Source organism: Pinus tabuliformis, chromosome 6 (assembly GCF_031772625.1).
Source record: "Pinus tabuliformis cultivar Carrire ecotype Pingquan chromosome 6, CPIR1, whole genome shotgun sequence".
Taxonomy (NCBI): Eukaryota; Viridiplantae; Streptophyta; class Pinopsida; order Pinales; family Pinaceae; genus Pinus; species Pinus tabuliformis.
The window spans coordinates 1,292,028,933-1,292,049,212 of NC_142292.1; the positions used below are offsets into that span (position 1 = coordinate 1,292,028,933).

Sequence of the window (20,280 nt, forward strand, 5' to 3'; positions counted from 1 at the left end):
TACCCAATTATTGACATCCCCGTCAGTCTGGAAGCCTCATGAAACTGAAGCTGCCTCTACTATTATCCTGTGCTCCCTCTACTGCCACTGCATTGCTGTATACACCTCTGTGCCTCTCGCACTGCTACAACCTCCACTACGCTGCCTTAGATTCTTGCACCCAAGCACTGCCTTGCTGCTCCACCCAGCCTCTGTCATCCTCCTACTATTGTTAAGGGCTCCCATCGCTGGATATGATCCAAGAGTTTCGGCACCTCAAGGATCCTACCCCTAGTATGTAGTCCTCTTGACTACAACTCAATGTCTCCCCACCTCTTCTCTAGAGGTGCATCAGCACTCATGGTACAATCGTTATCAGTCTCGACTTCTTTCTCCGCCTTAGCCGAAGCTACCTTGGAGTCGGAAGCCTCTCCCTTGTTCTTCTTCCTAGGACATTGGGATGCATAATGTCTCAGCTCCCCACAATGGAAGCACTTCACCTTGGAGATATCCTTCTTCTTCCTCTTCCCTTATTGTCCCGCAGATGCTAGAGTCGCATCCTCCTCCTCCTCTTTCTTGATTCGACCTCCTTTGCCACTACTCCCTGCCTTGGTCAACCATCTGATCTCTTCTTGGCGAAGAGCTGCCCACATCTCTCCCTATCCTGGAAGAATAACTCTGCCCAAAATGACTTACAAATGTCTCCCATTCCTCGGAAACTGCATTTAGGGCGGTCCTCACCATGAACTCTGGATCCGATGTAGGCCCTATGGAAGTAAGTTGGTCACAAATCTCCTGCAATCTGAAGAGGAATAGATCTATCTGCTCCCCTTTCTGCATTTTATACGACGGCAGTTGATTCTCCAATAGCATCTTCCGCTGCACTGAAGTTCCCTGATACAAGGTCTTCAAAGTATCCCACATCTCCTTCACTATGTTCTTTTCAGCAATATGTGGTACAACATGATCCTTGACCTCGTCAAGGATTATGCATTTTTCTCTCACCATTGCATCCTCATACTTCTCATTATCAACCGGGTTGACTGGGATAGCCACAGTTCTCAAAGCAAAGCCCTTGATGCAATGTCGATCCAGGACTGCCAGGACCCTGGCCTTCCATATGACAAATTGGAAGCCCCATCCAACCTGTCCCGATCCCTCAGTCTATTCACTGTCATTTCCGCTCCTCTTCTGGACTCCATCTGAGTTTTGACTTCCCTCCTGGAAATCTTTCTCTAAGTCCTGATTTCCCTATTGGAAATCTTCCCGCCAAATGTTGAACCAATCCTCCTTGCAACTGCAACTCAAATCTGGATTTCTTGGCTAGAAATCCGTTAAGGTAGCAACTCCCTCTACCTTGGTTTTGTCACGTTAGATATTATTCTGCGTCGACAAAAACAACACCCCACCAGCTTCCCAACCACAATCTACCCACAGCTCCTTAGGCCCTGGCAACTGAAGAAACTGAGCCTTCCAGCTCTACGCAATCCCAGCAAATGTTGAATCACTCCTCTGGCCAACTATGTCAATCCTACCTGGTTGAGTAGGATGGTGTGGCTCTTTGTGAGCCTCTTATGCCTCTCTTTGCCTCTGTGCTGGCCCTCTCTTTGGCTCGAAATGATGATCCAGGCCCTCTGCGTCACTTCTTCTCTATTGCCTTCTGCTTAAGAGCAGCTTTGTCTCTCGGGACAACTACTTCCGATATCATTGATGCCTTCAGTCCTCATGTGATCTGCAATGCTCTGATACCATGTTGAAATTTCTAAGTCTGACACGTTAGAAATCGCTACTGCATTATCTGGTTTAATTTCTCCTACTTGTTCATTCCATTAACAAGTTATTTATAAATATAAATATTGAAATAAACACAAATGTAGCCTTAAGTTTTAACTCATATACAGATCAACAACTAAAATACTGAGACAAACACACAAGAGACACCGTTATTTTTTTGAAAATCGTCCCCCGAAAAACCCATTGCGGGAAAACTGATGCAGCAGTTCTGAGGGTTTTATTATATGCAGATTCTTGAATATAACTAGTGTTCTAGAAATGGCTCACCCAACAGAGATTGTTACAAGGCATTAATACCTCTTCTCGGAGACATATATTCAGCCTCTCAGCTCTAGTCTGCCCTACAAAAATCCTTCTAGCGCTTCCTCTTGGCCCTACGTCAACCCTGCTAGCTTCAACTCAACTCCTAAAGCCTTTGCGTCAGCCTTCAGACACTTTACGTCAGCTCTCTGGCCCTCTGCGTCACCCACACAGACCCCTCAGCCTCTGCACAGTCCCCAACTGCCTCTGCGTAGCCTCTGCTACCTCTGCGTCATCCTCTTCGGTCACTACGTTGACCCTCTAGCACTATCCCTGCTTCTCTGCTATGCACTCACTGCCCCTCACTGCAACAGATCACTTGTTCAATTTTTCTCAGCAAACCCTGCTCCAGAAAATCGAACTGACTGATCAATCTTGGTGTATCTCCAACTAACCCTCAAGCCTCCTCTTATACTTTTCATGTTGAGTCTTCAACGGCCGAGATTAAGTCTCTAATCAACAACTAAGATTATATTTGGCTTTATTCATGTCATTTAGAACATTCTCACCCAGTTTTATATTAATACACATTAATATTTTAATTTTCCTAAATTTAGACTTAGGAACCCCAGTAAAAATATTAATTATTTTAATATCTCTCCAACCGGGTGGAATTTCCCCAAACCATTTATGTGTCTTGGAGATCTTATGTGTCTTAGCCTCTCCACCAATTTTCATGGCTAGAGCACATCCGATGCTACCACAAATCAACACATCTTTCTCTTCTAATGTCAAATCAAAAAACATCTTCCATGCATGATAATGAGACTTATCATTAAGCTTATCATCAACCTTGAAGTAGGATGTAGAGGCCATTGAATCTTGTCTTTGATCAGTGATTACTCCTCTTAGTGATTGCTCTTCTCACTCTTGCTTGGGCTTTGTCTTCACCTCAGCTTCGATACCATGTTAATTTTAGGATAACAATGGTATTTTCTATGCTTAGAGCAATTCCACTTTAATTTCTTTATAAATCCAATATCAATATCCAGTTTAGCAATCACATCAACATGATAGTAAAATGTAGATAGAACATAAACAATAACAGTAGAAGACTAGCCAAGACAAGAGGACATAAGATGTGGCACCAGCCAGGGACAAACCCCAATGTGGGGAAACCCTTGATCAATTCTTCTTATAATTCTTCAAAAGTTCAGCAAAGAGATAGTACAATATACAATATTCACTTGCCCAATTACAGTGAAAATCTGATCAGTGAAATAGCAAAATCAGAAAGCCCTAACCAAAAAGTCAACGCTAGTCAACAGGGCAAAATTCTTCCTCCAACTTAGTTCGGTTAAACCTAGTCAACTCGGCCTCCAACAGCAAGTCAAATCAACCCAAGAATAGTCCGAAAAATTCCAGTCAAACGTGGTCAAAAAAAGTCAATGCAATAGCAAGCCCTAGCAAAGTCAACACTGATCAAACAGACGTCAAATTGCCTCGAATTTTGTGCCCAAAATTACGGCTTGCCCAAACAGAAATCCTCCACCCAAAACCACATTCAAAATAGGTCAATGTTGGTCAACGCAAGTCAAATCATCCTTCTGCAATTTCTGGTCAACTCTGGTCAACAGTTGGAACAAAAAACCCTTCCCTTTCTTTGCACGTGTGGAGAGCTGCCTCTGGAGTTCATACCCAATCAATGAAGGAGAGAGAAGATTGTGAGTGAATGAATTGTCCAAATGAGGAGGAGGCACCTTGTATTTATACGCAAACATTGAGGATGAATAGATGTGACTGTTGGGCTTTTGAGCTTACATGAGTTTGTTGGCCAACCTTTACAATTTGTCCATAATCAAAATAAATTCATAATTCCATTTGTCCATGTCAGAATGAGATGATCTTTATATCAATCCTACACCTCTCGGAGAGAGGAATCCAATAAAAATATGAGTTGCCTCATATGAGCTGTCCAATGTGATGTTTGGCCCTAGTTGCCAAAATTAACAATAACATACTCCATGTAAATAATCCCAAAAATGATATATAACATGTTGCACCATATAAAAGCCCCTCAATGCATAAACAAAAAAGTAATCATTTTTAAAATACATTTGTTGTGTCAATATATCATGGGACTACCCGGTCAGTTTCTTCAAAGATATCCAACCATGTGAAGCCAATGCAAATGCAAGATCTTTTATAGTAAAATGTTTTTATTTATTTTTTCTACTTTTTTCTATTTGTAGTTTAAAAAGCCACAACTACTTTTCAAAAACCTGCTACTCACATCTAAAAGAAAAATATTGTAGCGAGAGACAATATTTTTTAGGTTGGAAAGAGATGATAGAGAATAGAACACATATTAGGTTAGGAGTTGTATGTGCATTACGTGTTAGTTGTTTGTTGAGGATTATATTCATGTGTATTATAAATGTAATTATTTTATAATAGCAAAGTAAAATACATGTTTCATAAGCTTATTGAATGATGTACGTTGTTTCTCGTGTGTTTAATTATGGATTGCATGTTGGTAGTTGAATATATATATAATGATTTGTATAAAAAAATTAAAATCAGAGCTGACTGAATATTGCAGGTCTCTTCTAGTTACCATTATATTTTCTTTGCTGCCAATTTCACTTTGTTGGTCCATTCCAACGAAGAATTAAAGACACCAAGTATTAAAAGAATGCTTTAGGTAGAACACATCTTGCATTTCCAACATTAAATCGTTTACATGATCTAAAGTGTGGAAATCTTGACATCATTCAGAGCATTTCTATTTTTACAACAAAAATGTAAAAAGTTGTTCAAGTATTTCTTATTCATTAAATAATTGTATATCAAGAACTGGAAGAATACTGCAACAAAAGAGATCTTCAAGATAAGCTTACTTGTAATAGTGTACACAATTATACAAATTAGAGAAACATTGAGTGGCAAGAAAACCATTTACAACATAACACACCACAACTATAGTGGTTTCTTCGCGGGTATACCAGGATGGCGCGGATACTTCGCAGGAGTTGGACGATTTTTCAAGCATAACACAGCTGTGCGTTGTCCATATGGACCCTCTGATGTCACTGAAAATGAGATATTAAAGTCAATAGTTGTGAAACACAACACGGAAAGGGCTTTAAGAAGACAAATATTCAAAACCTGCATACAGTCAGTCAATATTTCTTTTGTATTATTGAACATCGAATACATTGATTTGCCTCTCATATTCTGTTCCAATAGTAGAAAGTTATCTCAAAGTTCAGAAAAATAAAAATTCAAGCGTAATAGTTGCTGAAAAATGGATAGGCATGCTTATTGTTTAGGGTCCATACCTTCAAATAAAGATGAAAAATATAAGATTAGAACCTGCTTCTATATGTTGGTTTCCAATACAGATTTAACAACACTACTAAAGTACAACTTCTTATGCATAGCTCAATCTTCATTTACAAAATAAATAAATAAATACACAGCTCAATCTTGTCAAATATTTGAATTTGCAAACCGAATTCAACCCTTTAGATATTTGAACCGAGAGGAAAGGGTTGAATTATCCATAAACATTTTTTTCAGAACGAAAAAGCTTGATCATTTTATATAAGATATATAAAGAGGCAGATTAGTACATTTGCTTGTAATTCTGAATATGACCCATATAGGTCTGGATCATTTGACGAGCTAAAAAGCATGGAGCATAATCCAAAAAAAGGCAAGACATTTGCCCGGACAAACGACAGATCATAGACTACCAGCATAATCCATAAACATATGTGAGTGTAGACGGAAGGTTGAGTTCTCCCAGTAGACATTTGAGACTAAAGGATACGGTCACAAATTGTGGAGTTATCCATAAACATATTAAGTTAAAGGAAAAGGTTGAGTTATCCCTACAGACATTTGAGCCTAACGGAAAGGGTCATGTTATCGAGTTTAGGAGTTTATTAGTGGTCAAAGACATTACAATTTCTATGCACGCGTTGGGTCTTGTGTATGGTACATACCAAGGTTAATATAACATAAGAGTGACGGGTCCTGGCATATAAAATGTCATTTATCTTCTTCCTTAACTGTAAAGGTACTTATTGAACCATTAATCAAATTATTCACATGCCATAAGGTTTGTTACCACATGGATTAGCAGTCTTGTAAACGTTTGGAAAGATGCTAGACCAGCACCACGCAGAACAAGTGCCCATTGTCACCTTGGCATGACTCTCAACTCTTTAGGCCAACTCATAAAATGCCATGGGAGGCTTCCCTACACAATCAAAACACTCCACCACAAGATTAGTAGACTAATGCTGATAAATTCCCATTGGTGATGGGGTCTAGGAGTCAATTTAGATAATTGCAAAACTGAAAATGTTATTTTACAGTAGTAAATTGCAGACCAACAGTCAAAACACTCAATAAAATAGTGAAATAAACCTTGTAAATACACCAAATTGAATGTAAGAAAGCCCTTCTTTCTTTTTTTTTCCGCAGTAACACCCATATGCAGGCCCACCCAAAGGGGCCTCAGACCCAACCGACTCAACTGACGGAGTCTAACCCTGATGGACCCAAGGAGAATTGAACCCTCACCTCATGACAAAGGGCCAAAGACTTGGTAGGCGGGGCTTCAACCCATTGTGCTACCCATTAGGGCTAAGACAACCCTTATCAATTAGCAAATGATTACTCTTGATTATGCCATTGATATATGGGTGTAAATAATACTTTTGCTTGCTATTATCGACTTGTAAATCTATTTTCTGCAAAAAACCACAAGACCAGCAAGCTAGGGCTCACATCAGGGATGCTCAATGTTGAATTTTGTAACTAGGTTCGATCTTCATAATATTATGTATTTGAATCAAAAGTGTCTCCAAGTTGACCAAGCTGGCCCTCTAGAAGACAAGTCAGCCTACCCAAAGGATGTGTCCCTTCACATGAACAAACAACTATATATTGGCATCTATACTCCATCACTTGGCAACCAATTTGTGTTCTTGGACAAGAAATTCAGACATTTGAAACAGCTCCTGTGCAACATCAGTGTTAAATTTTCTTAGCGCTATATTGTTCTTTGCTTTGATAATTGCATTTCACCATTTACATATAGAATTCACCACAACAACGCTCAGAGTAAGGGTTGTCACTCTAATTCTTACTCATTCCGTTTAGACTCTCTCCTAGACAAGTCAAGGGGGGTAGTCCCTAAGGTGAATGAATTAGAATAGCCTGTGGAACACAGGCTCTAGGAGACTTGAAGATTGAAAACCTGATGAATTTAGGACAAATCTTGGTTAGCTGAGATAAATAGATTAAACACAAGACACATCCACAGGATAGAATAGACCAGTGCCTTTGTATTCGACTAACCATAGATTAAGAAAAAACAAGTTATCCAAAGCAATTTACAATTGTGACAAATAATTATAATCATAAACGATTAAACATAAATGCCAAAACTCTATCATGCAAGAGCTTCCAGATTTAAAAGTATCTTCATTAATGACCTAGATCTAGAATTTAATTAACTTTCTCCTATAGCCAATATAAATTTTAAAACATTAGTCGCACTTTACAATAGAGAAATTACTTACCATGAAAAGACACCAAAGAAATTTAGGTAAACAATTTAATTATTCTTTAGGAAATTAATTTAAAGTGCTAAAATGAAGAGACTAAATTTTTTATGTGACCAATAATAAAATCAAAAGGATTAATAAATTGAAATTTTAATGGGCCATACGCCACATTAAAAAAATTTAATGTGAAAGTGCAAATCCTTTTGATTTAATTTCTTAGTCACCATAATTTAAAAAAAAAAAAAAAATTAGAATATTTTAATGTTTTAATTTTTTTTTTAATCTTTTATATTTTATGTTCTTTTAGATTTTTTTAAATTTTAGAAATTTTTATGTTTTTTTAATGCTTTTTCAACTGAAAAAAAAAAAAAAAAAAAAAAAAAAAAAAAAAAAAAATAATCATCAAGTAAAAAATCAAAATCAAAAATTTTAAAAAAATAAAATAAAAGTCAAAACAAAGATCAAAATTAAAAAGAAAAATGAATCTAACTTAATGCAAGCAATGAAAATTTAAAAAAAAAAAAAAACATCGAATGTATTTAAAATTGAAACTAACCCTAATAGTGAATACAATAAAACAAAAAAATAAACAAATGAAACCTAAAAATAAAAATCGAATAAAAAAAAAAAAATCAAAATGTTAAAAAAAAAATCTAAGTCTAAGCCAAACGTACATAATAAAACGCACAAAAGAAAAAATGTATTTCGTTTTGTAGGTTAGACCGACGGAAGTGAGCAACTCAACTACGGCAAGGATGGAGAACACGGAAAGAGAAGAGGGTTGCAGCCAGGGTTGAGGGAAGGAGTCGTGGGATGACAACGAGGAAGGGAGGAGCTTGATGGGTTGCAGGTTTGGATTGAGGCAGCTCGCATATAGTTCGCAACAGAAAGGAGATGAGGGGATGAGCTAGACGGACAACATAGAGTTAAGATGCAGCGAAGGACGGATGTTTGAGGATGGTGAACAAAGAGCAACAACAATGGTGAGCAATGCAGGGCCGAGGGGAAATGGCAACACGGGTCAAGGAAATGGAAGATTTTTTATGGGTTTGCAGAGGGAAAGGAGCTGAGGGGAGCTGGAATGAAAGACGCAGCGTTGTAGCTATGGGTTTGTGGGAAAGAGATAGAGGTTTTCTAAAAAAAATTGAAATTTTTCTGCATCAAGGAAAGTAAAACCTCAGGCAATAGACTAGGTAGCCAAAGAACCGAAGAGAAATTTCCAAATTTAAAATGTTATACTTCCGCTTAAAATTTATCAATGAAACTCTTATAAAAATTTCTCTAGATTTAAAAAAAAAAATTCAAACCTTTGGACTGCAAAAATAATGCCCCTACAAAAATGGTTTTCAGGCCAGATCTTACCCTCCAGAGCCTAGATCTGGCTTCAAATCAAACCTTACCTTCAAATCTGCAACCTGTGCCTAAAAACAAAAAATACCCAGAACCCAGATATACAAAAAATAAATAAAACCCCAGAAACCCAAGTTAGAAAACCCAAAAAAAAATTACAGATCTATGCACAGGAATAGTAGATCTATCAAATATAAGGAGTATGAATCCAACTCCACTTCCAGATCTGATAATCTAAGGCTCTCAACGACCAGATTTATCAATTTTGCACATAAAAATTAAACTTTTAAATTTTAAATGAGCTACTTAGCTCGAAACCCTTCATGCATCACAAATAAAAATATTATGATAAACCTGGAATTAAATTTAACTGGGCTCTAGAAAACATGGATCGGGAGTTGGCTGAATCAACTGAAAACTTCCCCTAATGCCCGAGGATCTAAAAATCAAGACTTTCCTAACTCAATTCAGCCATCAAAATAGAGTAAGAAAACAATAATAAAACTCAGACAAATAGAAATACCTGCTATTACGTTTAGAATTTAGATTATTATTCAAATCCCAGCGAATGCGCAAAATACATGTACTCAAATCACTCTTCAGGAGCTATCATCAATGGCTAAAAAAATTTACGCATGAAAACGACACATCTTACAGTATTTCCATGAAAAGTTACACCAACGAAAATTAACCCCAAAGTTTTTCTTTATTATTCAGAAAAAAATTACACAAGAGCTTTTCGCTTAGCACACGACTCAAAGATCGAATGAATTCACTGACGAATGACTTCCTATTTAAAGATAAATCCTCCAACGGCTAGTTCGAGTGACCCTCGTCAAAGCAATCTCGACCATTAATAAGGATTAAAATTTCTTTTAATCTCATCCGTCGAAATATTAAATTCTTGAGGAAATTGGAACTTTTCAATTAAGTGCATTTTAATTAACTCAAAAATAAAAATTTTGAGTTAATTTCCTCAAAATTTTGACTTTGACTTAATCCCCAAGAACTAAAGGCTTAAAACTTAGCAAAATAATTAATTCACCTTAGTCCCGGAATCTTTTAAAATTTGATTTTTAAGAACCCACAAATTTTGCCTTTGGAGAATCTAAAATTACCTAAGACCTAGAATTAATTAAATTTCTAGCTCAGGATTTTAATTAATTTTTTGCCAAAAAATTTAATTAATTAACCTATGAGGGAATAAATTATTTTTCCAACCCTCAAGACACTTTACATCATAATTTTCATATTTTTTTTAGATTGTAAGGGAGAAAACCCATCTGTAATATACCCTGACAGACTACTAATCTCTGCGACACAAATATAATCCAACAAACCAAGCAATTTGTAATAAAATAACCTAACCAAATAGTTAGGATTATTCCCAAATTACTTTTACATAGACTCGATCTAGAACACTAGGACTCGCCTAAAATCCCAGTGACAAAATCCATTCCGGCTTTAGGGTAAGACTGAAGGAAAACTCTGTCGACCATCCGAGAATGGATCGGTGGGGCAAAAAACCTTCCAGAATGTAAATCGTCACCAGAAAAGTAGGTTTACCTAGGGCATTACATACATGACACGGTTCTATTGAGATTATTTACATCACATACATGCAGAATGGGTTTACATTATAACATCTTAGTCAGGCTAATGATGATAGCTGGACGACACGGACACATCGATCAAACACTATCCCTTTTGAAAAATAAAAGGGGTGTACTACTATGGGTCATTGACAAGTAATGGTCAACATCGAGCTCTACTTGGGGACACGTTGCTGCACTGGAGGAATGTGAGAATCCAAAATCTGCATCCAGGCAACACACAATATAACATAAGTAGTGTCCATCCAAAAAATTATCATATAACGTTAAGCACAGGAAAGATATAAGCTCTTCATTTATTAACTATCCTAATAACATGAAAAACATCTAACTGCAAAATAAAATACTGAAATAAAAAAGTGTAGGGTTAGGAATACAATACAAAAGATGCCCCATGGCATCAAATACGTTCAATGTAGTGCACGCTGAGCATTTCCCTGCTTTTAGGCAAATCTGTTGGTTGTTTCTCAGATGTGCCATGTCCAATCCTACACATGGTAGGACTTTTTCCTATCTGAAAATCAAGTTGCTCGTGGTCATCAGATGAATCAACCCGCTTTCTCATTCTCTTTCTCTTGAGTATTTTCTTTGTGGCAGGTTATGATGTTGATGATGATGTGGTCAGCACACAACTTCCTTCTTGATCTGAAAAACGCTCATATGGAAAACTTGGAATGTTCAAAACCTTTGTGATCTGCGCTTCTTTATCAACTTGATCTGTTATGACTGGTGGATTAACCATGTGAACATCAACCTGATTCTTATCAATTTCCATTTTATCCAAGTCACCTTCAATTAGCCACTTTTCAATGGAACAAACGACCTCCTCATAATAAGATGGAGCTTGCTGCAGTAGACAGGGAGGCTTATGATCTGTTGATGTTTCCTTGTTTCTTTCATCCTTTGACCGATGTTGAATTTTTTGTACCTGTATTGTTATGGCATCCATCTAGTTAGAGTGTTCAACCTTCATAGCACTGACTTCCTTGGCATGGTTTTCCTCCATGGTCAATAACTTATTCTGAAGACATATCTAACCAACTTCCATATCTTTTATTACTTTGTCATTATCGCTTTTATGGTCATCAAGAAATTTTGCATAGAGGTCATTTCACTGTCATGATTAGCTTTCATGGTTTCCATTTCCTTAGCATGTTTTTCTCTCACGACAAGTAAATTGTTTTGCATGGAAGTCCTTTCTTTGTCATGACCTGCTTCCATGGCCTCCATCATTGTGTTATGATTTACTTGAATAGTACTCATTTCTTTCTCATGATGACTCCGCATGTCGGTCCTCATAACCTTCATATTCTGAACACACTTTTCTACTACGGTGGCTACGTGATCGGAGTGTTTAATTTTCATGATTTCCATCTCCTCATCACGTTTTTCCAGTTGATTATACAAAGTTCTCATATCCTTGGCGTAATTAGCTATAAATTTTTCTTGATTAAGCTCCATATTTTTTACCAGTTGCATTTCACTGAACTACATGTCTTTAACCAACTGCTTTAGTTCTCTATAAGATGCTTATCATTTTCCCTTTCATTGTCAACATTGATTTGAAAACTTGTTCCTGTTTTTCCACTATCATGGATCTATCTTGCAATGGTATAAGTGGATGGCACATTCTGATACGGAGAATTGTCTTGAAATATTTCATTAACAGTTGGATCCTTTACAAGATCACTTTCATTCTGTTGCATAGTATTAGGGGCACAAGGCAAGCCACCTTGATCTCCATACCTATCTTTAAAAGCATTGATGATGACTTGTAAAAAAGCGAAAGAATCTTCAGGACAATTATGAAACCAATTCAAAGCATCACCCTCTAAAAAAAAGGAAAATAAACGCATCTTGACATCTTCATGTATATATTGGGAAGGAAGACAATATCTTATTATTATATGAGTAACCTTGGATAGATGCTTTCTAGCAGCGGCTGAATCACCACCCGAGAACAAAGGTAATTTATGAATGGCCTCTTTTGGCATATCATGGAGAAAGTTAGTAAAATGACACGGGGCAAACAAGTCATCCATGATGACTTGCTTAAAGGGATAAGGAGGGACCAAATGGATGCTAGAGAGAGACCCGTGCTCAAGAAAATCAAGAGATCCACAAGAAGCAAGCTTCTAGTGGAAATTCTTGTAAGAAATGAAAGAAATAGAGTCGCCACTTGAACATGAATCTAGCTCTGAGATCCAAAAGGCAAAAACAACTGGATACAAGGGAGGGCTTCTTGTCTAGGAAATAATGGATGAATAAGTGGAGTCACCACTCAAACAAGAAACGAACCGAAATGTTCAAGTGCTAAAAGTGCAGATGAAACGATTAATGAGATGACGAAAGATAAGGCGATGAAAAGATCAAATGACGTCAAGAAATGTTGTGCTGATGGGATAAGAAATGATGAAAGATTAGATGATTAGAAAAATGTCGTGACAACCAAGGACAAAAAAACTCTATCCCTGGCAACGGCACTAAAAAATGTTGTTGGACAAAGTGTCTAGGCATCGCGACAACGCTCAGAGTAAGGGTTGTCACTCTAATTCTTACTCACTCTGTTTAGACTCTCCTAGACAAGTCAAGGGGGGCAGTCCCTAAGGTGAATGAATGGAGAATAATCTGTGGAACATAGGCTCTAGGAGACTTGAAGATTGAAAACCTGATGAATTTACGACAAATCTTGGTTAACTAAGATGAATAGATTAAACACAAGACACATCCACAAGATAGAATCGACCAGTGCCTTCGTATTCGATTAACCATAGATTAAGTAAAAACAAGTTATCCAAAGCAATTTACAAATGTGACGAATAATGACAATCATAAATGACTAAATGTAAATGCTCAAAACTCTATCATGCAAGAGATTCCAGATTTAAAATGATTTTCGTTAATGACCCAGATCTAGAATTTAATTAACTTTCTCCTATAGCCAATATAAATTTTAAAATAATAGTCGCACTTGACAATAGAGAAATTACTTACCACGAAAAGACACCAAGGACCTTTAGGTGAATAATTTAATTATTCCTTAAGAAATTAATTTAATGTGGTAAAATGAAAAGACTAAATTTTTAATGTGACCAATAATAAAATCGAAAGGATTAATAAATTGAAATTTTAATGGGCCATAAGCCACATTAAAAAAATTTAATGTGACAGTGCAAATCCTTTTGATTTAATTCCTTAGTCACCAAAATTTAAAAAAAAAAATAGACTTTTTTTAATGTTCTAAATTTTTTTAAATTTTTTAGATTTTTATTTTTTTAGATATTTTTTAAATTTTAGAATTTTTTATGCTTTTTAATGTTTTTTCAAATGGAAATAAAAAACAAAAAACAAATTTGAAATCATAAAGTAAAATATCAAAATCAAATATTTTAAAAAATAAAAAAATAAAAGTCAAAACAAAGATCGAAATTAAAAAGAAAAATGAATTTAACTTGAAGAAAAGAATGAAAATTAAAAATAAAATAAAAAAGTCGAATGTATTTAAAATCGAAACAAACCTAATCGTAAATACAATAAAACAAAAAAAAATAAGCAAATGAAACCTTTGGAAAATTTAAATTTACCTAGGGCCTAGAATTAATTAAATTTCTGGCTCGGGATTTTAATTAATTTTTTGCCAGAAATTTTAATTAATTAACCTGAGGAGATAAATTGTTTTTCCAACCCTCAAGACACTTTACATCATAATTTTCATTTGTTTTTACATCATAAGAGGGAAAACCCATCTGTAATACACCCTCACAGACTACCCATTTCTGCGACACAAATATAATCCAACAGACCAAGCAATTTGTAATAAAATAACCTAACCAAATAGTTAGGATTATTCCCAAATCACTTTTACATAGACTCGATCTAGAACACTAGGGCACGCCTAAGATCCCAGTGACAAAATCTATTCCGGCTTTGGAATAAAACTGAAGGAAAACTATGCCGACCATCCGAGAAAGAATCAGTGAGGCAAAAAACCTCTCGTAATGTAGATCGTCACCAGAAAAGTAGGTTTACCTAGGCCATTACATACATGACACGGTTCTGCTAAGATTATTTACATCGCATACATGCAAAATGGGATTACATTATAACATCTTGGGCAGGTTGATGATGATAGCTGGACGGTACGGACACATCGATCAGGCACAACATTATTCAGCAACATATGCAATTATATAGAAAGAAGAACATCATAATCAATGCAATGGAACATAAAGGAACAATAAAAGAAAAACATTCACACAGATTCACCAGAATTGGTCGGAGACCAGGGAAAAACCCACTATGGGGAAAACCCTTTCAAATTATTCTTCTTATTAGATTGTCATTAAATGATTTAGCAAAAGAGAGTACAATGATCCATATCTTCATCCATACCAACGTTGCGAACATCTCGATAACATTACGATTTTTTGGCCTAGCCGATGTTTGCCGATTTTTAAAGATATTTTTATGGTATCTTAATTTTGTCGATGTTTACTGTTATTTTCCTGATTTTTTGGTTTTTCAGACACTTGCTGATTTTATCATGATGCTGATGTTCACAACATTGATCCATACAACTAAACAATATCCATGAAGATGATCCCAACATAATCAATCTATCAAGGTTCAAAAGACAATTCCAGTAAGAGAGCTGATCAGGCATCACTTCATCAGACTATAGTCAACTTCAGTCATTTGTGGTCAACTGCGGCAATTGAAGAAAAACAAACCCTACTTTCCAACCGCAGGAATACGTGTTGTGCATGTGGCTAAAAGGCTTCAGCCACACGGACGAGCCGGCTTGTTTGCGGTTGTAGCCGAGATTTCTCCGTGACATGCTTGAGGTTGAGACCCAAAACCCTAAAATAGAGATGCAAGCTTCAAACCCTGCAATTTCACCTTCGTGCAAAACAATTCTCCGCAGACCTGCCTCAGACCTATGCAAGCCAAAACCAAGGAAGAGAAATAGAAGAATGATCCAAGATGATTGTCCAAATGAGGTTGAGGTCACTTGTATTTATAGCCTTCCAAGGGTGTCCAATTTGCTTTTGGGTTGACTTGATCAAATGTGCACATGTGGGCTTTAATTCAAACATACACTTTTCCTTATCCAAATTGAGCACTTCAATAATCAAAATCGATCCTCTCAAAAAGAGGAAGTCCCATGGTTGGAATTTGTCACTGAGCTACCAAATTAACAATCAGAGGCAATTTTGAGACAATTCGTGTACAACGTCTGAGCATACATCAACAAAGATTTTGAGGCTCCTATTATTTGTAGCAAACGAAGATCTAAGGCTCTATGTGATGAGAATTTTTTGTGACATATTTCCCTATGTTAATGCGAATTTCTGTGACATATCTCTATATGATGATGCAAGTTTCTGTGACATATTTCTCTGCGCTGATACGAGTTCCTATGGCACCTTTCTCTGTAATGAAGCAAGCTTTTTGTGGCACCTATATCTTTGTGACGTGACAAGCATGTATAAATAGATTGGTTGATTGTCTTGGGGACAAATTATGGCAAAGTTTGGAGGGTTTACTTGGCACTTGGATCACTGGTTAGTTTGACTTCGATTTCTCTTGTTGACGAAGAATTATAAGGACAGGATTGATGGGTTTTCCCCTTGTGTGCTTTTACTTTGAAATTTTCTAAGTCTGGCACATTAGAAATCCCTACTACATTATCTGGTTTATTGTCTTCTACTTGTTCTTTTCATTAACAAGTTATTTATTAACATAAATACCGAAATAAACACAAATGCAGCCTTCACACATATACAAATCAACGACTGAAATAACTGAGACAACACAAGGGACACTGTTATTTTTGGACAATCGTCCTCGAAAAAAAACAATGCGGGAAAACTGGTGCAGCAGATATGAGGGTTTTATTATTATGCAATTTTTCTTAATACAACTAGGGTGTCAGAAATGGCTCACCCTTCAGAGATTTTCCTTGGCAGAAGTAACTTTCTCAGAGACAGATACTCCGGTTAATCAACAACCAAATGAAAAGCCTTACAATGACCTCGATTGTTCCCTTAGCTAGACAGTGAAAGCTGCTCCAAACTACGCTCAGAAACTGCGTCACCATCTAGAGATTGCGTCACCCTCTACGGCTTTGTGTCAGCTAACCAATCCTCAATCTACCCCACGAAAATTCCTCAGTGCTACCTCTTCAGCCCAGCGCCAACTCTGCAGCGCTCTGCAATGCCTGCATCAACCTCTGCGTTAGCCTCTTGGCCATTTGCGTCCTTTGCGCTAGCCTCCTCAACCTCTGCGTCAACCTTCCTAAGCTCTTTGTTGTCTCTCCGACACTCTCCCTACCTCTCTGCTATGTATTCTCGGCCTTCTGCGAAACTGCCCCTCGCTGCAACAAATTACTAACTCGATTTCTCAGCAAACCCTGCCCCATAAAATCGAATTGACTAATCAACTTGGTGTTTTGGTGTGTCTCCAGCTAACCCTCAAGCCTCCTCTTATACTTTTCCTGTTGACGATTCAACGGTCGAGATTAAGTCCCTAATCAACGGCTAAGATTAGATCTAGCTTGATCCTCGTTATTTAGAACTTTCTCACCCATATTATATTAATACACATTAATATTTTAATTTTCCTAAGTTTAGACTTAGGGTCTCATTAAAAATATTAATTATTTTAATATCTCTCCATCCGGGTGGAATTTCCCCAAACGATTTCTGGGTCTTGGAGATCTCATGTGCCTTAGCCTCTCCACCAATTTTCATGGCTAGAGCACATCCAATGCTACCAAAAATCAACATTTACCTGGCCTCTGGCCTAATTTATGGTGTCTCTTATCTCTTGTACATTATGTTCTCTATTTGAATGTCTAAATTGTTAATGTGTAATTGCTTATGACATAACTAAACGAAGTAAATGCTAAGAGAAAATATGCATATCAGTCACAAGTAATTATCATGTTAAGAAATTCTCTCTTGGATTGGAATTTCAAAATGGTAATGATAACTAGTTTCGAGAACGCAATCTGAAATTAAGTATATTAAGGTCTGAATTATTTATGTGGTTCATTTTTGGATCCTTCTATGGTTCGCTTTGAAACAGAGGCTATACTTTTGTTCTCTAACGAAGAAAGATAAAGTGTTCTAGGTTATACAAGCAAGATACATCTGCAAAGGTCTCTAAGGAACAAATCAAGGGCTAAAATAAGTCTCATCTTTCTCGCTCAAGGTTTGTTCTAGTCCAAACACTAGTTCGAGTTCTGTGACCACTGAAGGAAAACATCTAAAGTCTATTGCTCCTATAAAAGAAATATGAAAGTCAGTTTGGAAGCCTTTCAAGATTTAGTAATTAGGTCGAGTTCTAGAAGAGTATACTGAGTTCTATTTCTGTGATCATAGGTTTATAATTGGTCCAAATTCTAAGTTGTTACAGGCCTGCAACTAGGTCGAAGTTTGAAGCTTCCTCAGGTTTGTAATCTTGACCAAATTCTGAAATCCGAGCCTCAAAAGTGGACATCTGAGCCTTGATCTTTGTGGTATGGTGAGAGGATCAACAATATGACCCAGGTTCATGTACAAGTTGATGATGACGTCTCCATGATGGACTGAAGTTTGCCCTAATGTTCTAACCCTAATAATTAGAACCTATGTTGCACGAAACTTCAAAGAACTCGGCATTTTGGGCCATACTCGTACACGAAACTTGGCCGAAACTCGGTCGAAACTCAACCATCATGTAATCATCTATTAGAGTTAATATAGACTTGTTTTTCCTTTTAAATTGTCATCTATGGGTCTTATTCCCTTTTTTCTTGCAAGATAATGTGTTATTCACTTATATATATATATATATATATATATATATATATATATATATATGATGTTTCAGTTGATGTTTCAACCGATGTTTCCATTTTGGGGAGGCGATGTTTCTAAACGTACCCGTTTCGGAAACTCCAAAACATTTCGGTGTTTCATGCAACTTAGATTAGAACCCTTACTCAAATAGAAAGGCAGATTGAATCATCAAAAAGAAAAACACGACTTAAGTTTATGATACACATTCAAGTGATACTAGCCCAAGTTATTGTGCCTTAAGCCAAACCCTATCAATGGTGAAAATATGAGTCCACTGTGTTGCAAATAGAGATCAATTGTAATAGGAAGTTGTATACGAGATCTCTTGAGTTAATTGTCTAGGGTGGGTGACCTGGATAGTTAAAGAGATTACCTCCATCTGCTTGCACTACAAATTTACTATGCAAACAAATAAGGATACCTTTAGGAAGACCAAGAGTCTTAGCCCGAACTACCTCAGAGAATACATGAATCAAAATCCTGATCTCAAAATTTTGTGAAGACCCCAAATTCACAAAGACAATCTGATCTTTGTTCTGTACATGATAAATGAGTATGAGATCTAGACAAAGGACAGTGCTTGGAGCCGACCTGATAAGCAGCCTAACGAAATTTTGCTTTACCACAATACTCAAAGACTAAGAACCAATAAAGTTGAAGTCTTACTACTTATACTCTGCAATATATCAACTATCAAAATTTGAAGACAGTTGCTCACAAATAAGTTCGACAAAGAAATGATGATCTCAAGGATGTGTGCTTTTAGAAGGCTCCACACATTATGGAATATTAGATCTACTACAGGAATCACATACAGGATTTTGGACTAAAAAATGTTGAGTTACCAAAAGAATCTGAACTTCTAAAGTATCAATGCCATATGTGGGGTCTAGAAAAACCTTAGCATGCTGAGAAGAGGCTAAAAGGAAAAATCTAGACTTATCAAGCTATAATCAAATATGTTGATCTATGAACCCTACCAAAGGTTTGAACAAGAATGGTCTAGGGTTTATACCCTAGGATTGGTTGTTTCCGTTGAAAGAATAAGGAACACTAGCCTATGCATGATGATGTGGATGAAGTTGTCTTACAAATAGAATGTCAGATGGAGCTGACAAAGGTACATTAGGTCCAAGATTAATAGGGAGCTGATTTTTCTCAAAAGAAAGTACTCTATGTCTCCTCCCTTTGATTAGTATTGTTGCTATTGTCTTTTTCGTTGGAGAGTCTCTTGTCTATATATTGCCTAATCAGATAGAGTTGACAAAGTTACATTAAGTCCAAGATTAACAGGGAGATGATTTTTCTCAAAAGAAAGTACTTTATGTCTCCTTTCTTTGATTACTATTATTGTTATTGTCATTGTCGTTGGATAGTCTCTTGTCTATATATTGCCTAATTGTATTTGTTCTTCCACAGCCTCCTAGTGAGAATTGCAGGTTGATGACAAGGGCCATCTAGACCTTGGCAACAAATAACGGAAATGGAGGAATTAGAAGAATGAAGCAAAGCATGAAGACTTTCTCGATGTGTAGAAACAAGTTCAAAGGGAGCAAGAAATTTAGAGTATTTGTGCCTAAGAGAAGTCAAGATCTAGCATGCAGCAGATGGGAACATGGAACTACTATTTGAGAAGGTTCTCTCAAAAGGATGGAAAGGATCTTCACAAGACATTTGCCTCAGTTGATGATCTAATATGACTTGTTTTTTACGAAAGGACTCATATGTTAGAGGGAGCAGTTGTGAAGAAGGTATTGCCTCTAGAGGGAGCCGTCAGAAAGCCCTATTATGACCCCAGAAAAAGATGACCTCAAATTCCTAGATGATGGATTGTCAATGTGAGAGGCAGCATTCAGTTTGGTTACCTAGAAAGCATTT

The 20,280-nt window shown here is 36.7% G+C and overlaps 1 protein-coding gene across 1 annotated transcript in view; it reads right to left on the reverse strand.

The window, feature by feature from the left end:
- Positions 1-4,816: 4,816 nt before the first annotated feature.
- The window catches only part of LOC149263339 (S-adenosyl-L-methionine-dependent methyltransferases superfamily protein), a 252,836-nt gene continuing 237,372 nt past the window's right edge, over positions 4,817-20,280 (reverse strand). Inside the window, exon 6 of the mRNA XM_089387669.1 lies at positions 4,817-5,105. Coding sequence (XP_089243795.1) covers positions 4,993-5,105 — 113 coding nt within the window. The 3' untranslated portion in view covers positions 4,817-4,992. The remainder of the gene's footprint in view (positions 5,106-20,280) is intronic.